The sequence below is a fragment of the Neovison vison genome, chromosome 8 (assembly GCF_020171115.1).
Source record: "Neovison vison isolate M4711 chromosome 8, ASM_NN_V1, whole genome shotgun sequence".
In the NCBI taxonomy this organism is placed as follows: domain Eukaryota; kingdom Metazoa; phylum Chordata; class Mammalia; order Carnivora; family Mustelidae; genus Neogale; species Neogale vison.
In genome coordinates, this window is record NC_058098.1 from 22,485,206 (window position 1) to 22,503,669 (window position 18,464).

At 45.9% G+C, this 18,464-nt stretch overlaps 1 protein-coding gene across 1 annotated transcript; it reads right to left on the reverse strand.

The window, feature by feature from the left end:
- Window positions 1-237: 237 nt before the first annotated feature.
- AAR2 (AAR2 splicing factor) lies at window positions 238-17,335 on the reverse strand. Its single transcript, XM_044263099.1, has 4 exons — window positions 17,287-17,335; window positions 13,536-14,343; window positions 10,027-10,256; window positions 238-1,560 (listed from the first exon to the last, which is right to left on the reverse strand). The coding sequence occupies exons 2-4, from the start codon at window positions 14,290-14,292 to the stop codon at window positions 1,393-1,395; spliced, it is 1,155 nt and encodes a 384-aa protein (XP_044119034.1). The 5' UTR covers window positions 14,293-14,343; window positions 17,287-17,335; the 3' UTR covers window positions 238-1,392.
- Window positions 17,336-18,464: the final 1,129 nt, after the last annotated feature.

The window sequence follows — 18,464 nt, forward strand, 5'->3', positions numbered from 1 at the left end:
AAGAGAATAATTTCTGGTTATTATAAAGCTACAGGGCCTCAATCTTTCCTTCAGGTATGCCTGTCTCGGCGGCCCCACTGGTTAATAGCAGGCAACGCTGGCTGCTTGCCTCCTCCAGAGACTGAAGATGTCGGGCAGGGTCTGCTGGTGCTCAGCAGGGAGAAGTGTGTCTATGGACAGTGGCCTGGCAGCTGAGAAGTGGACAAATTAACTGCAAGAGAGACTCACACAAGGGGATTTAGTCTCAACTCAAAGACTTTAATGTACATTATGCTCTTGAAAAAACATCTCCAAGGAAACAAGTGAAACCAAAAGTCTTAACCAGCATGGATTCGCATTCAGAAACCTGGTGTGAGCTGCACCTTGGGAAAGCAGGGACTCTTGTTGGAGTACAGCGGTTTGAGGTCAGGGTGGCAGGACCTGCGTGTGACGGGAACAGCCTCAGGACTCCGAGGGAATGCAAGCATCATTACTCCTGTGGCTGGCAGCTCCACAGCAGGACTTGGAAGACCTAGGTTGACCAGGTCCTCCACAGAGCCCTGAATAAAGGCACAAAAAGAAGCCTCTCCAGAGCAAGAACCTCCCTCTTTGTTGTTCAATCTCCAGGTCACCAGAAAGAGTCATGGTGGCTCTGGTGAGGCATGGAGCCATATGGAAGGGATGCCAAGTCCCACCTTTGGGTCTGAGGCCTCAAAATGGGACAGATGAGAAGGATGTGGCTTCAGCAAAGTCCCTGAGGTCAGGAGCCACAACAGTCTTGGACAACTACCCACTGGGACCTCAGGACAGAAGGAAGAAACTTGGAGAAAGCAAAAACTGACCATTTGTCAGACTCAATCCAACTGTCTTCTGGGTCCCCTCTCCCCACTCTGGAGCTCCTGGTGGTCCCATGTCCACATCTTCTGTGATGCGTTCCCATTCAACAAGGACAGGCAGAAATTCTAGCTCATCTCCCTCTCACCCTGTTTAACTTTTAAATCACCAACTGATCGCTCAAACCCTGTGTGGTCCAGAGTTTCTTGTTTTCTAACCGTTCTGTGGAAGAAACAATCACTTTCCTTAGGCTATTGGCTCACATTCTTCTCCTTTGGAAGGAAGTAGGGTGCTGCTGAGGCAGGTCTCTCCGGAGAGCTTCTGTAAGAGCCCATCTGGAATCTGGTCAGGTTAGCCTCGTGGCCAGGCTGACGGGAACCCATGAAGGTGGCTTCGGATGCATACTTCCCCTTGGGCACCGAAGAAACTGATTTATTGGTGGAAGAGGGAATTCTGGCTCCATCTCTACAGATCTGGTGGGGCCACTACCTACCCCCTCAGGTCCCAGAAGGAAGGGGTGGAGAGGCCAACACTGCAGCTGTAGGGGAAGCGGCCTCCCCTTGCTGACAGCATTCCCGGTTAGCCCGTCTCTACACCCTCAGGGAGCTCCACCACCACCGGGGCGCAGTCCTCTGGCTCTGCCTCGAAGTCCCACCGAAACTTCTTGGTCAGGTGAGCTTGGAACTTTTCCGCTTTCTGCCTCAGGGTGGCATCCATGGCAACACTGCAGGCGGAGGAGAAGAAAACCTACAGAGAACAGAGGATAAGTCACCCTGAGAACATGGAGATGGCCGAGAAAGCTGTGGAAATTTCCTCGTGGTGTTCAGCCCTCTGGGGCCGGTGGATCAGCTGCTGCTGGCACTGGCCCAGGACACCTGCAATGCTCCCCCCAAACCAAGGAAGAAGGTCCAAACCCAGCTGAGAGGCTGGGGCAGGACTAGAATGGAAAATCACTATCTTGGGCAGAGATGCCCCATTAAGAGTAAGGCCAGTGGGGCCATCACCCTGGCCCAGTCCCCTGGGGAGCTCTCCTGAGCACCTGGGCAATAACTACACCAGCAGGTGCCAAGAAAGGCCTGGAGGGTTTATAAACCCCTGTTTCCCATAAAGTCCCAGGCTCTAGGCCAAGGAGGCTGAAATGCTGCTCTAATCTTCATGGGTCACAGGCTGCCAGTCAGAGGTTTCTATGCCCCTTGGAAGTTATCTTTGACGTTCTTCTTATAAAATTCTGCTAACAGGAGCACCTGGGTGGCTCAGCTGGTTAAACATCCAGCTGTCAGTTTTAGCTCAGGTCATGATCTCAGAGTCGTGAGACGGAGCCTCATCAGGCTTCATGCTGGGCAAGTCTGCTTAGGATTCTCTCTCTCCCTCTCCCTCTGGAAGCCCCACCCCCCAACCTGTACACGTGCTCGCTCACTCGCTCTCTCTCAAAAAAAAAAGTTGTTGTAACATGTACATAATACAAAACTACCATTTAAACCATCTTTTTACATTGTCATCTTAAAAATTAAATACACATAATATTTACCATTTTAACCATTTTTAAGTGTACAATTCAGCGGCATTAAGTACATTCACAACCATCACCATGGTCCATCTTCAGAATTTATCTTTCCCAACTGATACTAGCCACCCACACTGATTTCCCATTCCCCCTCTCCCCAGCCCCTGGAAGCCACCCTTCAGCAATGTACAAGGGTTCCATTTCTCCACATCACTGGCAAGCTCTGTTTTTTGTTATTTATTATTATTTTTTTTCAGTAAGAGCCATCCTGACGGGTGTGAAGTGGTATTGCACTGTGGTTTTGATCTGCGTTTCCCTGATGATTAGTGATGCTGAACATCTTTTCATGTAGATGTACTGGCCATTTCCGTGTCTTTTTTGGAGAAATGTCTATTTAAGCCCTTTGTCCATTTTTAGTCAGGTTTCTGTTGTTGTTGTCGAGTTACTGCAGTTCTTTATACATTCTGGGTATTAATCCCTTGTTTTGATGTTCTTTTTAATTCAGTTTCATCTGATATAAACGTTGAGCAGGGGGCAGAGCAGTAATTTTCTCTGCATCTGACACTCCATTCTGGATTTTCCTGGATCCCAATCACTTCTAAGAATAACAGCAAACTCATTACTCCTCATACTATTTTGCTGTTTTCAAATTCAAAGACGTTTCACAGTATCCCAACAGATCCTCACAATGCTCTGGGAAGATACCCCAGAATGCCTATTTTAGGGAAATGGAGGCCAAGAGAAGTTAAATGACTGGATGAAAACTGACAGGAAAAGAAGGGGCAGTTTTCCCCAAACCACCCCACAGATACAGGAGTGTGAGGGTGGGGGAAGCTCTTTGTTCCCCATCGGTCTCCCACTGTAGCCGGCCTGCAGGTCACCGTGGAAGGATCTGGGCTCTGGTGGCCTTGACCTGACAAATTAACAGGTGTACTCTACAGCTGTTTCTCTACTGCCTGTTAGCAGGAGTAAAGCTCATTTCCGTGGTCTTTGTTTGGAGTCATTCTGTTGGAGTGGTAGCAGGGACAGAAGTGATTGGGGGCGGTGGGTGTGCAGAAGCAGAAGTGGGGGGGTTACAGAATTTGGTTTCATTAACTTGGGAATCGACTAAATACAGAAGCGGGCAGCAAAGCCACAATAAAACAGCAGATCAATAACTAATTAGAGGGGCTGTGTGAGCTTGGCGGTGAGAGGGCAGCAGGGAAGCCGGCCGCCTGTCTGCAGGCAGCTAATGGAGCTTGCCCTGGAGAGCTGACTGCAGAGCCCAGCTGAGCTCTGGGGAAGGGCCCCGCAAGGGGAGCAGAGAAGCCTTGTTTCAAACAGCGTTAGTTCCAGAGGCCCTGCATACCCCTGAGTCTGTCCCAAGGTCCTGGGGAGACTACTGGCTGAAGCTGCAAAAGCCTCTTCCTCTCTTCCCCTCCCTCCACAGTAAACTGGACCCCTCTCTACACAGCCCCGCCTCTCCGGCCACGCTGAGCAGCTGCCAAACACACTCTGCAGCCTCTTCTGTGCCTCTACACACCCGTGCCTTTTCCTCAGCTTACAACACCTTCCACGCCTGCTTTCACCTTCTTCACCTACTAATTCCTACTAGTGACTCAGGTTCAGCCGAGACATCACCTCCCTCAGCAGGTCTTCCCAGACCAAGGATGGAACAGGTGCTCCTTTATGCTCCTCCAGTGTCCAGGGTTACCAGGAACACAGCTTCCATCTCAGTGAGGTAACAGCCCATTTACTGTCGAGCTCTCCCAAGAGACAGGAGCGACTCCAAGCAGTGACTCCAGGTCTTACTGCACGCTCACTCCCGACACGGCGTCTGACACAGAGGACCCATGAGGTGTGTAGTGAGTAAAAGAATGAAGAAGACCACAGACTCCATGAAAATCCATTTTTGGTTCACTTTTGCACAAGTCCTTGGCACCAAATAATTGCTCAATAATTATGTGATGGTGCTGGACCAAATAAAAGACTTGTCCTGGGCAGGAGGTGGCCCCTGAATGCCACCAGCTCACAAGCCACTTCCTTGTGAGAGGTCTCTTACAAAAGCCCAAGCCGAAAGGAACTGCTCCAGCCTCTGTTTCCCTAGCCTGGGCCTGAACCCTCCTATGGCATTTCTCACACCGTGCTCACAGTATCTGTGCTCCTTAAGAGTAGAGAATGAGTCCTTTTTATCAACGTGTCCCACACAGCACATCGCCCAGGGCCTAGCATAGAGTTAGGGCCCACAGGAAGCTCACTGAACAGATAAGAATGAGATGCAGGGACTGCCCTGCATTTGGCAATGGCCAGCAGTGACAGGTCTGAACAGGCTGGGCTCAGACTCATCACTCATCCTTCCCACCCATCTCTCAAACAATGTCTGGGAGTAAAATCAACCGAGGCAGGTATAACAGAAACCTTCTGTCTGAAAAATAAGGTTTCTAATTTAAAAAGTGCTTTGTCCTTTTCAAAGAACTTATCAATTTAATCTTTACTACAAGCCTGGGTACTATAAACCTGGGAGGTAAGAGGACAGGAAATTACTATTCCCACTGTACAGATGAGAATGGTGATAAATGCAGAGTAAGTGACAGATGTGAAGCGAGATCTAGTCCCAGCAGGGAAATCTCAGTCCCTCATCCCTACCGAGACCTTTTTGTCTCGACATAGACTTAAAACATTCCTCATATTTTCAGCATTGCCCTGTGGGAAGGCAGGGGACTTGGACACCAGGTGCTTCTGGAACTGTCCTCTCTGCAGGCCTCCAGGACTCAGGGTATAGCCAGGCTGACTTTTTTTTAAAAAACAACTTTATTGAGGTCTAATTTACATACAACTAGATTCACCCATTTTTAAGTGTTTGATTTGTTTTGACGAATGTGTACACAAATGCAACCACTGTATGATATAATCAAGACAGATGCTTTTTTCTTTTGGTATTCAGTTTTATGAGTCTGAAGCTCACAAACCATCACAGTCAGGATACTGAACAGTCTCATTACTCTGAAAAATTCCCTTGTGCTGCCCATTACTAGTCAAACCCTCCCCTTACCTAAGCCCCTGGCATCCAGTGATCTATTCTTGTCCTGATAGTTTATAAACTTGGTATTTTAAAAACCCATAACTCAGAAAAGGAGATGTCTAGACATTACCTAGTTTTCAAGCAATACTTTTCTTTAATTCTCTTGTTTTTAGATTAACTTTATGGCTTCTTCAGAAAACGTGGTAATGATCTAATTATTTTACTTGTTAAAGTGAAATCAAGTAAACACTTCTTAACATCACTGAGAAATGAATCATCTTAATATCGGAAGATCAATCCTGGATATTTTAAAAATACTTTTGAAAGAGGACAACGACATTTCACAAACAACTGCATTTCTCTAAAACTAAAAGCACACCCTTTGGGTATTTTTCTTTAAATACAGAAAAAGCTATTAATATTGTTATCATTAAGTCTGTATATTCTAAAACTGTAAATTACTTTAGCCAGAAATGTGAAAGCCTTCTTTTAAACCCAAGTTAAATAAATTGAGTTCACTCAGGTCACCTTGAGAAATTCAAATATCAAGGTAGGTAGCTGAGTCACTATCTTATCCTATTTTTTTTTGGACAGACAAAAAAGATGAAATTTCCTAATTTTTTCAATTCCCAAATGATTTTTCAACTTAGAATGAAACTAGCCAGAGGTAGAACATTCTATTTCCACTTGCAGAAGAAGAAAGTAGTGTTAAATAAAACTATCATTTCACAATGATTTCTAGGGGAATAAAAAGCAACAGGAATCATGTCTTCTGAGGTCAGTTTAAGAATTTGGGATGTTTCTCTGGGAGTAATAAATGGGAACCCACCCCAGACTTTAGAATCAAAACTCAGCCTTGCCATCCACTAGCTCATGATCTTGGGCAAAATCATGTGACCTCTATGATCCTGTTTCCTCACTGCAAAGTGAGATTATATACTTAGCTCTGAGCACTGTGGTGAGGGCTTAATGAGATAATGCACACAGTAAGTGTGCAAAAGTGACAGCTGACGGCAGAAGGTGTGCAAGCAGGTAGGTGATACTGATCATGCCAGGAGTTCTGGTAAAAACACTCTAGACATCACTGTCAGAGCAAGTGTCTTCCATCAGGAGTTGAAATGGACACTGGATTTAGAATACTGGCAAGAAATAAAGCTGGAAAGCACAGATGGCCTATTGTGACTTAAAACAAGTATTTTAAAAAACAGGTTACCTGACTATATGCCTCAATGCTATGCAATCAGCAGTGAGAATCCTCATTTTCTACATACCTCATTTTCCAACATGCTAGTAAATTCAGATTATCCTTTCATTGGTTTTAAACAAACTATGGTGACTCAAGTTGCTTTTAATAAAAGAAAAAACTGTATCTATTTTCATAAAACAAATGATTTTTATTCAAGCTAAATCCATGGGATTTATAAAAACCAGTGGCATCTATTCAAAAGGGCCTCTAATGGCAGAGGCCATTACGTGGCTAATTTTATACCAGCTAACGTGGCAGCCTTTTAGTGCTTACACATACAAACACCAGTCCCTCTCCATGGGTAGTAGCCATTTAAGCTCCTAAGTAAGAAAGCCAGTTCCACTTACTTGACTACCTGGGGGCAGAGCAGGAGGCTGGCTGAAGGCGGCTTTTATGGGCTGATTCATTCACTCACACACACCCTGAGTGACTGTCTCCGTGTGGGGGTCTGGATTCTCACTGCCAAGACGTACCAACGTTAACTCTCCATTAAAAAAAAAAAGATCTTGTAATATCCTTTTCTACACGGTGCCTATTGAAATCTGTCATCCTTCTCATACATGGTTAAATGCCTCCCTTCACAGTCACTCCTGATCCCCTCTTCTCTTCCTCAAATTGCAACCTCGTCTGAATTAACCAATTCCTTTTCAGTGCTTCTAATACCCCTTGATCAGACTGCATCGTTTATACCTGTCCTATCAGGGGCATCTATTTACGTTACCACAGGAATTATGTACTCTAGCCATCTAAAAACACCCAATAACACCAAGTGAGAGAAGTGCTAGGCCTCGACCAGGTGCTGAAAATCACCATACGAATAACCAACCAGGCTTTGGGCAAAAGTTCATGGCTTAGTGGGGAAGTAAGGCAGGCAATGTACACATTTCAGCAGGCACAGTCTGTGTAATATCATAGCGACAAGTCCAAAGTAGGCTAATAATATGGAAAGAAGAGGGTTTGGGAACGGCTTCAGAGAGAGGGATGCCTTGAGGGCATCTTGTAGGATGAACAAGTTCACACCAGGCAGAGTGAAAATGATGTTCAGTTAAGAAGGCATGAAACAAAGTTTTCAGTTGTGCCAAATGAAAAAGTTCTAGATCTGCTCTGCTTATAGTTACCAATATTGTACTGTACACTTAAAAATGTGTTACGAAGGGGCGCCTGGGTGGCTCAGCGGGTTAAAGCCTCTGCCTTTGGCTCGGGTCATGATCCCAGGGTCCTGGGATGGAGCCCCGCATCAGGGTCTCTGCTCTGCGGGGAGTCTGCTTCCTCCTCTCTCTCTGCCTGCCTCTCTGCCTACCTCTCTGCCTACTTGTGATTTCTGTCTGTCAAATAAATAAATAAAATCTTTAAAAAAAAAAAAAAGTGTTAAGAAGTTAGATCTCATGTGTTTTTTACCAGGATAAAAAAAGGGGTGGGGTTGCCTGGTTGGCTCAGTCAGTTAAGCATCTAACTCTTGGTTTTGGCTCAGGTCATGGTCTCGGGCTGGTGGAAATGAGCCCTGCACAGCTCTGCTGTCTGAAGTGACTTGGTCAATTCATTTGTTTACTTTCCTACCAAAATATAAGCTGCAAGTCAGGGACTCTGTTTTGTTTACAGTTCTATTTCCAGTCCTGCAACAGGGCCTTGAATATAGCAGATTCTCAGCAAATACCTGCTAAATCAATGAAAAAATCTCTTTTGAAGGCAGGAACCTTAATATACGGACCCCTCAACACTTTCAGGAAAATGCTGTATATAAAGATAGGATGCTCAAAAATATGTGTTGACATTGTTTTTTTTGAGGAGCAATGTCCTGGATTTTTCCAAATAATGACATCAAATTTTCTTGGTGAAAAGTCCAGACAGAATTCTTCCAACCGTCAGCTCTGTACACCCAACCTAGGCATCGAGCAATCCAGCTGGGCCCTCACTGCTTCATATATCATTGCTGGCAACACAGTGCAATCAGAGGCAATCAGAGCTCAGCTGTTGGTCAGCTCTGCTGACAATGGTCAGAACAGCCAATGACACAATGTGGCCCTCCTATGTTTTGTGTGACAGCATTAACGCATGTCATTCCCATGAGTCCCTGCCAGAGGCAAGTCAGCAAGCTGATGCCAACTCACACCCCTCATCAGTAACCAGCTCATGTAACCCAGGAACTTGCTGGGGGAGGACAGTGGTATTTCCCCTTCACAGGAAAGGTAAAGGGACTTAATTTCTCTGTTATGTCAAGAACCAGTAAAAGAGCAGTTGTATAATGCTTTTTAAGTGGAACACACCAGGCTCAAGCCATCAGCTTGACCAACTTTCCTCATGGTCTGCATAAGGCCCCCAAGTGCCAGGGTTTTAAGTCAGCTGCCTGCTTACAGGGATTCTTCCAACAGCATGTTGTTTGTAGAAAAGTGTTCCATACCTCTGAGATATAAGCCCCTGATGATGTCTCCATTGATGCCAATCAAGAATCCTTACTGGGGGAACACATTATATTCAGTACATAGGAGCATAATCACAAGACTCAGGTCTGGGTTCAAATCCTGACTCCGCCACTTACCAGCTGTGTGACCTTACATAAATGACTTAACCTTTCCGAGTCTCAACGTTCTCCTCTGTAAATAGGAAATAATCCTCCCTGCCTTGAAGGGCTCCAGAGAGATTAAATAAGGGAACCCTAGTAGCATGATAAACATGATGCCTGCTACCCAATAGGAATTTCCAGAATGTCTGTTCCTTCTCTCACCCTGGGTGGGAGTGACAGGTTAAGGAACAGCCAGCTTCTTAGGACTGGGCCTCATAGTGGTCTCACACATGGGGAGAAAAAAGCAGCTCCCAGAACAGAACGTATGGAAACTGACAGCTTGCAGCTTCTGCCTCTTCCACACTTGAGAAAGTTATAAAATGTGAGTGACAGAGGCTGTCCCAAGAACTTAAAGGATGCTAATCTATTTGCAAAGGGAGGAAATAGCACAGGATGAAGATTGTAAGTTGTTTGAAGCGTCTTCCCTAATTACTACTCATAATGAAAATTTAACTGCCAAGTTAAAAGCAAATTTCACTTTTTCTGTCAGAGAATCTCTGCAGAAACTGGCACGTTTTGTTTGAACAGGAAATCAAAGTTACTTTAATGCTTAAATGAGATCTAAGGAGCTGCAGATGTTTCCCTGGAAATAACAAGCTTCAAAACTCTGTCCTACTGGGTTATACCAACTTACGGCTACAGGGAGAAAGAACAAGTGTTTTGAGCTGAATAACTCACAGAGGTAGAGGTTAGTCGAATGCCAAGTACCCCACTGCGTGGCATTCTCAGAGCAAGGCAGGGAGACGGTGGTACAGAGAGAGGGTCTCTGGCATCACGGAACTTACAACTGAGTAGAAGAGAGAGCCAGGAAACAGCAACAAAAAAGAACCCTCCCAAAGGGGCTTTCACACTTTCTCACCTTAGTTCTGACCCACATGGGTGTCAGCCAGAAGATGGCTCACCTGTAAGGTGCTGGTGAGGAAGTTGTTCTGGGAGACGATGTCCACAAAGAAGTCGGCCGGGATCTCGCCGAGCTGGTGGTAGAGGATGGAGATAAGGTTGATGTAGAGGGTGTGGTGCCTCACCATGGCTTCTTCGGAGCGACACAGGAGATTCAGGAGCCGCTTCCAGTGCTCAAATGCCTCATACACATTCCCCAGGAGGAAGCATACAAAGGCAAACTGGAGTTCACCTGGGAGGCACAGAGAGGAGAATGATCCTGAGAGAGTGGAGTGCCCGATCTACTGACCCCAGCAGTGGTGGCCTCCTGCACAACTCTCCTGCAAGGGGGGGCAGGGGGAACGGTTTGACCTGAGCACACACTCAGTTCAAGTTTGCTCAACTGCTCTAAATTCAAGCCACGAAAAAACCAAACCATGGTTGTATAGAATCAGACTGTAAGAGAAGAGATCTACCAGTATTTGCCTGGCACTTTGAAAGTTTATAAAATGTGTCCATGGCTATTATGCCAGGCAAATCCTAAACTGGACTGCCGATTGGTATTAGGAGAGTTTGTTGAAGATAAAGCTGTACAAGCCTCCCCCACAGAGATCCTGGCTGAGGACAGATGGACAGAGCCTCGGTGTCTGTAGCTCTAAAAAGCTTCCTGGGTGATTCTGATGTAGACAGTCTGCTCCAGGGCCAGGGAATTCTGCACTACACCATGTAATCCCCAGCCCAACTCCACAAGGTGTTCGGGTTGGTGATACCTGTCTCATTTTACAGATAAAGTCAAGGGACTTATCCAAGGTCACACACTGAATGCTTGGCAATGAGAACAATGGAAGATAAAACAGAATTCCTACCGGGTGAGAACAGTTCCAGAGCTTCCCAGAAGAGGAAAATTTGTGAGTACTTCTTCGAGGCTTAGCCCTCAAGCCCAGATCACTTGCATTTGTTTAACCACAGCGCTCTGTGATTTAATCTCTATGAACAGCTTGGTGGCTAATAGCATGAACTCTGGAACCAAACTACCTAAGTTCAAATCCGGACCCCACCCTTCAGAGATGTGTGACCTTGGGCGAGTTACTCAATCTGTTTGTACCTCAATTTCCTTATTTGAGGACTGTGGGGGAAGATTAAATAAATCAATATAGTTCATATAAAGCATTTAAAATAATACCTGGCACAAAGGAGCGCTCAGGAAATATTAATTATTATTCCCACGTTTCCACCAGATGCCTATCTGAAACAGAGACCCCACAATCCAGAAGCCACTGTCCTTGGGCAAGCAACTGGGTCTCTGGTTGCCAAGATATACTGCTGTTGATTAGAGACATCCTCTCTGGCTTCAAATTTAATGAGGGGCTCTGTGGTGTCACACTTACACGTGGGCCATGAAAAGAACAGATGCACTCAACACCACGTACCTCTTTAAATGCAGGCTGTTTGATCTCTGTCACCTCCAGAGACATGAAAAACTAGTTCTCTATTCCTAGGCTTGTGGAACTAAGTTTGTCTAGCTGCCTGGTCCAGATATATTGGATGTTTGACTGACATTTTCAAAATATTGTCAAATTTGGGGCGCCTGGGTGGCTTAGTGGGTTAAGCCTCTGCCTTCGGCTCAGGTCATGATCTCAGAGTCCCGGGATCGAGCCCCACATCTGGCTCTCTGCTTAGCAGGGAGCCTGCTTCACCCTCTCTCTCTCTGCCTGCCTCTCTGCCTACTTGTGATCTCTGTCAAATACATAAATAAACTCTTAAAAAAAAAAAGATATTGTCAAATTTTCTTTCTATGATAGAGGTTAATGATTTGCTTCTACATTTGGCTTTACCTGGTTAGTTTATGAAAATAGGAACTTATTCTCTGAAATTAGGGCATTTACTTAAACTCATGCATTTCTGGCCTAGTCTGAAATTAAGTTAGGAGATCAGAAGTAATTTCAAAGAGCTGTCAGGAAGATAAAAAGTTATCCCTGCAACAGACCTTTCACAAGATTACTTTGAAGAACTAAAATGTTTAGGAGGTAGAAAACAGGACTTTCGTTCATTTTTAAGCCAGAATTTCCTAAGTGTTACTTATTAAATGATAATACTGTGTAATGCATTAAGATGCACCCATTAAAATGTGCCCTTTTATCAGAGAGCCAATGATATTAATGGCCCTATATTCAAATTTCTCACTGATCTTCCAACAGATTTAAAAATATGCAAATACCTGGACAATTTGTAAAAGAAAAAATATAAATAGTTGTTAAAGATGTGATGAATGTCTGCTGTCACTAGAATCAAAGAAATATAAATTGAAACGATATCATTCTCCAACCATCACCAAAGAGGCCTTTGCTAAATCGCCATTTCAGAGATGATGGGCAACAGCCTCACCCCAGTTCGCAACACATGGGCTCTGATCCAACAATTTCAACCCTAAATGTATGTATAAGGACACACAAGGATGTTCATTAGACGACATGATAGGGAAAATAGGGACAACTTAAAGGCTCACCAACAGAGGGCTGGTTCATTCACTATGGCACGTAAGTAGCCACTATAGAGAAGGGGCTGTTTCAGCAACACAGAAACATGTTTATGTTAAAGCAGATTACAAAATAGTATACTGCAATCTTGTTTTAGTAAAAAAATCATTTATAGGGGCACCTGGGTGGCTCAGTTGGTTAAGCGACTGCCTTTGGCTCAGGTCATGATCCTTGAGTCCCAGGATCGAGTCCCGCATCGGGCTCCCTGCTCAGTGGGTAGTCTGCTTCTCCCTCTCACCCTCTCCCTTCCCATGCTCTCTCTCTCAAGTAAATAAATCTTAAAAAAAAATTATAAAAAAATCATTTATACACACAAACACATATAATTGAGGGAAAAAAGAGACTAAAGGGAAATACACAGAAATACACAGAGAACAGACTGCAATGAAATGCTGCACAGGGATACATAACACATGGAAGAGACAAAAAGGAAATATACCCAAGGGTACAAAATTTGGTTATTTCTAGGTGGTGGGAGTTGGGAATGCATTTTTGTTTTGCTTCTATGATGACCATATAGTACTTTTGCAATAAGGGAGAAAAATAACAATAAAAGCAAAAATAATTTTTAAAAAATCACGATCCTGGTCTAAGCCAGTGGAGAGACCAACACTGAGAGAATGAGGAGCAAACTGAGGAGGCAGATGGGAGATGGGGAACCAGGAGCCCTGGGCTCTGGTCTCAATTGGACCACATAGTTGGCCAAATCCTTTCCCTCTGTGAACCTCAATCTGTAAAATGAGGGGCTGGGCCCCATAAGTGGTTCCCAAACACAGAACTGGCTGCATCAGGTTCACCTACGGTGTTTGTTTATTATATAGACAGACAGATAGTGCTCGGGCCCCACTCCAGCTCTCTTGACTCAGTCCCAGGGGGACTGGGCAAGACTGCTTCCTTGCCAAGTTTAGGAGCCGCTGGACTAGAAAACCGGAGATGTACCCCCTACTATACACCCATCTCCTGGCCCACTCCCAGAGAATCCTGTTCCTCCTCACCAAGCACATCCTGAGGGCTTCCAGGGAACTGCTTGCTGAGTACCGTCTCCAGGGCATAGCTCAGGTCCATGCTGTGCCTGGTTATCTCTGCTGGCGTGGCACCTGCTGGGAACATCTGTGTGGGCAACTCTGAGAAGCGGATCTCTGTCCCAGCTCTGGGCTTCATCTCTGGCAGCCGGGCCAGGCCCTCCTGGTAGCTTTTGCACTCAGTGCCACAGCGAGGTAGATTCTGTTCCACGCGGTCCTTGGTGTGCTTCATGGACAGCACAGGAAGCACCTCTGAGAAAGCACAGATCTGCCGGCTCTCGGGCTGCAGCTTCTCCATTGTGGCCTCGCTGATAAAGTTGGTGAGTGAGATCCACTTCTTAAGTGTGTTGTATGGGTAAGGGCCCAGGAATTGGTCCAGCTCCTGGAGGTTGGCCCTCATGGCCTCCACCTCAGCCTCTGGGGCTGGAGATAGGTCTACCTCTTCTCGGATCGCATTCCAGCGCAGGACCATCAGCCCCCTCTGCTGCAGGCTAAGGAAGAAGCCCATACGAGGCCCCACCTCCCTGGGATTGGCCTTGTCCACAGAGCTATAGTGGAGAAAATGGATGCCTGGTGGGATCATCTTCACGCCCCGGAACTTGGGCCCCACCTCCCAGGAGTTGTAGTCAATGCCAAACTCTGTCCCCTTGGGCATATTCAAGATGACCACAGTGGCCCCTTCAAAGAACAGGCGCTTGGCAAGCTCAGGATCCATTTGCATGGCAGCCATGGCGCCAGTGCTAAGTGACCAAAAAGAGAACCTCTCTTGTCTTCCAAACAACTGAAAAGGAAAGAAATCAGAATTAACTGGAACTTGAGGAAAAATGCTTCATTTGCTGAGGATTCTGCATGTGCCAGATTGAATCAGACCCCTGACATAATTATCTCCCTTAATCCTCACCACAACCGTGCATCAATTTTACTGATGAGGAAAACAGGACTCAGGGTGAAGAGATTTTGTGTTTTGGTTTATTGAGAAAGAACACGCACTGCATAGCTGGAAAGACACTGAGGATAAACGATGTGCTCCAGGTCATACAAGGTCACACAAATTAGCACCTGGGTACCCTGTCCTCCAGGCCAGTGTTCTTCTCACTGCCCACTCAAGATCTGCTCTCAGGATCTCTCTCCCACAACAAGATGAAGGTGGGGAAAGCCTGGGTGGTCTATTAGAAACTACGACTGTGCCTAAACTGCCTCATACTGTAACTCTGCCTAAACCCTATCACTGAAGAGTCCCAAGGAGCTAAGAAGGATGATTAAATCCAGGATATACCCAGTTTCCCATAAGCCTTAAGGAAGGCCCAGACATGGACAGAAGGTGGAAAGTGGGTGCTCTGCATCTGAAGTGGGTGTTCATTCACAAAATGTTTGGAAGTGGAAAGCTTTTCAACCACAAACCTCCTCTTCATCTTCTACGCATAAAAAACCCCTAAAGTCCAGGGAGTGAAGCAACTTCCCAAAGGGCCTACAGTCAGTGGCAACTCTGGACACCTTGCCCAGAAGAGATTCAGGTGGGATGGCTGGCCTAGGATCAGTATTTAGAAGAGAAAGAGCAAGAACACTTATTTTACCCACCTCTGAACTATCCACAGGGACATACTGACATAACGTGTAGGCAGGCAGACACTGCCTGGGTGGTATTTATAGGAATGGTTCCAACATGAGCTAATTTAATGAAAACAATTATCTAACCTTCTAGTCCCAAGACGCTTACCTATTCAATTTAACAAATAATCACTGAGGGGCACCTGGGTGGCTCAGTGGGTTAAAGCCTCTGCCTTCAGCTCAGGTCATGATCCCAGGATCCTGGGATCAAGCCTTGAATCGGGCTCTCTGCTCTGCAGGGAGCCTGCTTCCTCCTCTCTCTCTGCCTGCCTCTCTGCCTGCTTGTGATCTGTCAAATAAATTAAAAAAATCTTAAAAAAAAAAAAACCCCAAATAATCACTGAGCGCCCACACTGGGCCAGATCTTTGCCTGAAACATGATCTCTGAAACATTCACAGGGTAGGACAGTCACTACTGCCTCTAGGGACTTCCAACCCAGCCAGATGCACAAACAAGAGCCCCAAATTTCACAAACAGAAGAACCAGCTGCCTGTTTAATTCTTCTTACTCTTTTCTATGTTAAGCAAACAGAACAAAATAAAGCAGTGAGAAAAGGAAGGCCGACCTGTTTCCAAAAATGGTAGAGGCAATGTTTTATCATCTTAACCCCAAACCACAGTAAATGACTCTTACTCTAAATTGGCATTTTTTTTTTCAAACTGCAAGTCAAAACTCATTAATGGGTTAAGAAATCAATTTAGAGTCTCAATCAATATTAAGATTTTTTTAAATGGAAACAACAAAATTTAAAAAAGAAAAAGAGCGCATCATGAGTAATAAAGATTGTAACTGTCTTCTGAAGTTTTATGTGTCTGTATGGATTCTTGGTCACGAGGTAAAATGTATTTGTTATTGTAGGTCACAGTCAAAAAAGCCTGAAAGCCTCTGCTCTAAATAATTTGCATCATCATCATCTTATTCCCAACCCTGAGTTCAGAAGGTACTTAATAAGTACTTGCTAAATGAGGAGCTACTACATTTAGAATAATTTAGAATAATTGTTCATCAATTAGCCATTTTCCCTTGTGGTACCCGCACTCCTTCCTCCTTGATAATGACATTCCTTTATTCTAATTACACCAGCGGTAATTCTCTTCCCTGTATCTTCAGCAGCTGGCACATGGCCTGGCACAGAGAATATGCCCTGGAATGCACAAAGTCCCATCCGTCCATCTGCTTCTCGCCATCACCTCCTTACTCCAAGTTACCCATTCTCCATCCAACAGCCAGAGTGAACTTTTCAAAGGCCGAACCTAAGCATGTCACCCGCTCACACTTCATTCCATGTGAGTGGCTTTTCTTATGGCTCCTGGAAAACCAGAATTTTTACCATGACCTACAAGACCTACAAGGCCTGGGCTGCCTGGCCCCTCCCAACTCCTTCAGTCTGTTTCATACCATGCACCCTGCAGAGTTCTCTGTTCCCGCCACTCTGGCTGGAGACTTCTTGGATTAAAAAAACAAAACAAAACAAAACAAAAACTGTTCCCTCTCCTCTTCCTCAAATCATTTTTTCTGATCTCAGCTCAATATTCACTTCCTCACTAAAGCTTGCTTGACCCGGGGTTAGGTCCGGTATCCCGTGAGACACTCCCAGGCACCCTGGACCTTTCCATTTCATTGATCAGGCAGCAGTTCTGCGTTTATGTTTAGCAGAGGGCTGTCACCTCCGTGAAACTTGAGTCTTTTTGTTCCTCCAGCACAAACCAGCCCCTCGGCAGGCATTTATTTAATAAAAACATGATATCCATTTTGTAGATGAGAAACAAACGGTCGGTTCGGGCCAATTACCTTACCCGAAATTAGAGTCGAACAAAACCATAACCGGCGCGGCCAGGGTCTCCGGGCCCCCAAGGTCCCAAGTTCGGGAAACAGCTAAGTTACCCCGGGTGCCCCAGGAAGTACTGGCGACGGGGGCTCTGGTGACGGTTTCTCAGGGAGAAAGGCCTGCAGAGCCACCAGGGTCCCAGCACCGGCACACAAAGGGAGACGCGCGCGTCCCGCCGAGGCGCCTCACTTCAGGGCACTCCGCGACCCCGAACCGGGAACAGGGTGGCTGGGCCACACGGACAACAAAAGCAGAAAAGTTCAAACAGGCCAGGAGGCCGCACTCACCAGCTTCGGATTCTCCCAACTCCCGAGCACCGCCGGAACGCACCGGAAGTTCTCGCGGTTTGGCTCGGGACGGGAGCGACGGGGAAAGCGGTCCGGCAGAGCTCCTGGTCTGGGGAGGAACGGTCCGCGCCTGCAGGTTCCGCCCCATTAAATGTTGCCTTTTGCTACTTTAGGTTACACGTCTCCTGACCGTGGATAACAACCTTCACCAAACTATGTATATCCTGCTCCAGAAACACACCCGCCAGCCCTAGTCCTTTGGTTATAATCAGTCATGGTCGGGAAGCTGGGGTCATGATCATGGCTGTCTAGTAGCCACATCAGATGCTCAGTAATGGTCTCTGTCAGCCAGTTTCTACCTGAGTATCACCACTGGCCCATGATCATTCAGTCGCTGTCCAACCACACTCAGTCCTAAAGGAGATTGTCAGAAACCCAGCCCGCAGGGCGGAAAAGTCGTCCCAGCAGCAATAGCCACTACATGGGTCCCTCCGGCCACAATCATCAGTGTCCTCAGGTGGTGCAGGATACAAACGTGCCTGAAGGGAGGGAATTTCTTGTCTGGTTCTGTGTTGTTTCCCAGGAACCTAGCCCGAAGCCAGACACCAGGGTTCAGCTGGGTGTGTGTATCTATCACAAGTTTAATTAATGACTGTATTAATAAATGATTTCTGTTTGAGGGCTTTGCTCTGTGCTGGGCGGCTGTATCAGTCAGAGTTCAACCAAAGAAACAGAATCAATAGGAGATATATATTAAGAGTGTTTTTTGTTTTGTTTTGTTTTTTTTTTTTTTTACAAAGAATTGGCTTGTATGATTGTGGGGACTGGCTAGGTAAGTCCAATAGCCATAGGGCAGGCCAATCATATATGACTTCTAAGCCTTAACGTAACCCTAGTAAGTAGATATTAGTATTCCCAGCTTACAGAAGAGAAAACCAAGGTTCAGAGAGGTTACACAGCTGGAGAGTGGCAGAGCTAGGATGCAAACCACGGTCTGACTGATTGTTCCTGTCCCCGTGCCGCTGCTTCTTAGCTTGTCAGTCACACTTCCTCAGTGACAGCTGGACACACCAATCTTTCTCAGTCAAACCTCATCTCTTAGCCCAGACTATCCTGGGCCCTGCAGTCACGGTTAATCACAATAAGCTGCTGCAGGATTAACCAGAGATGGCCTCCAT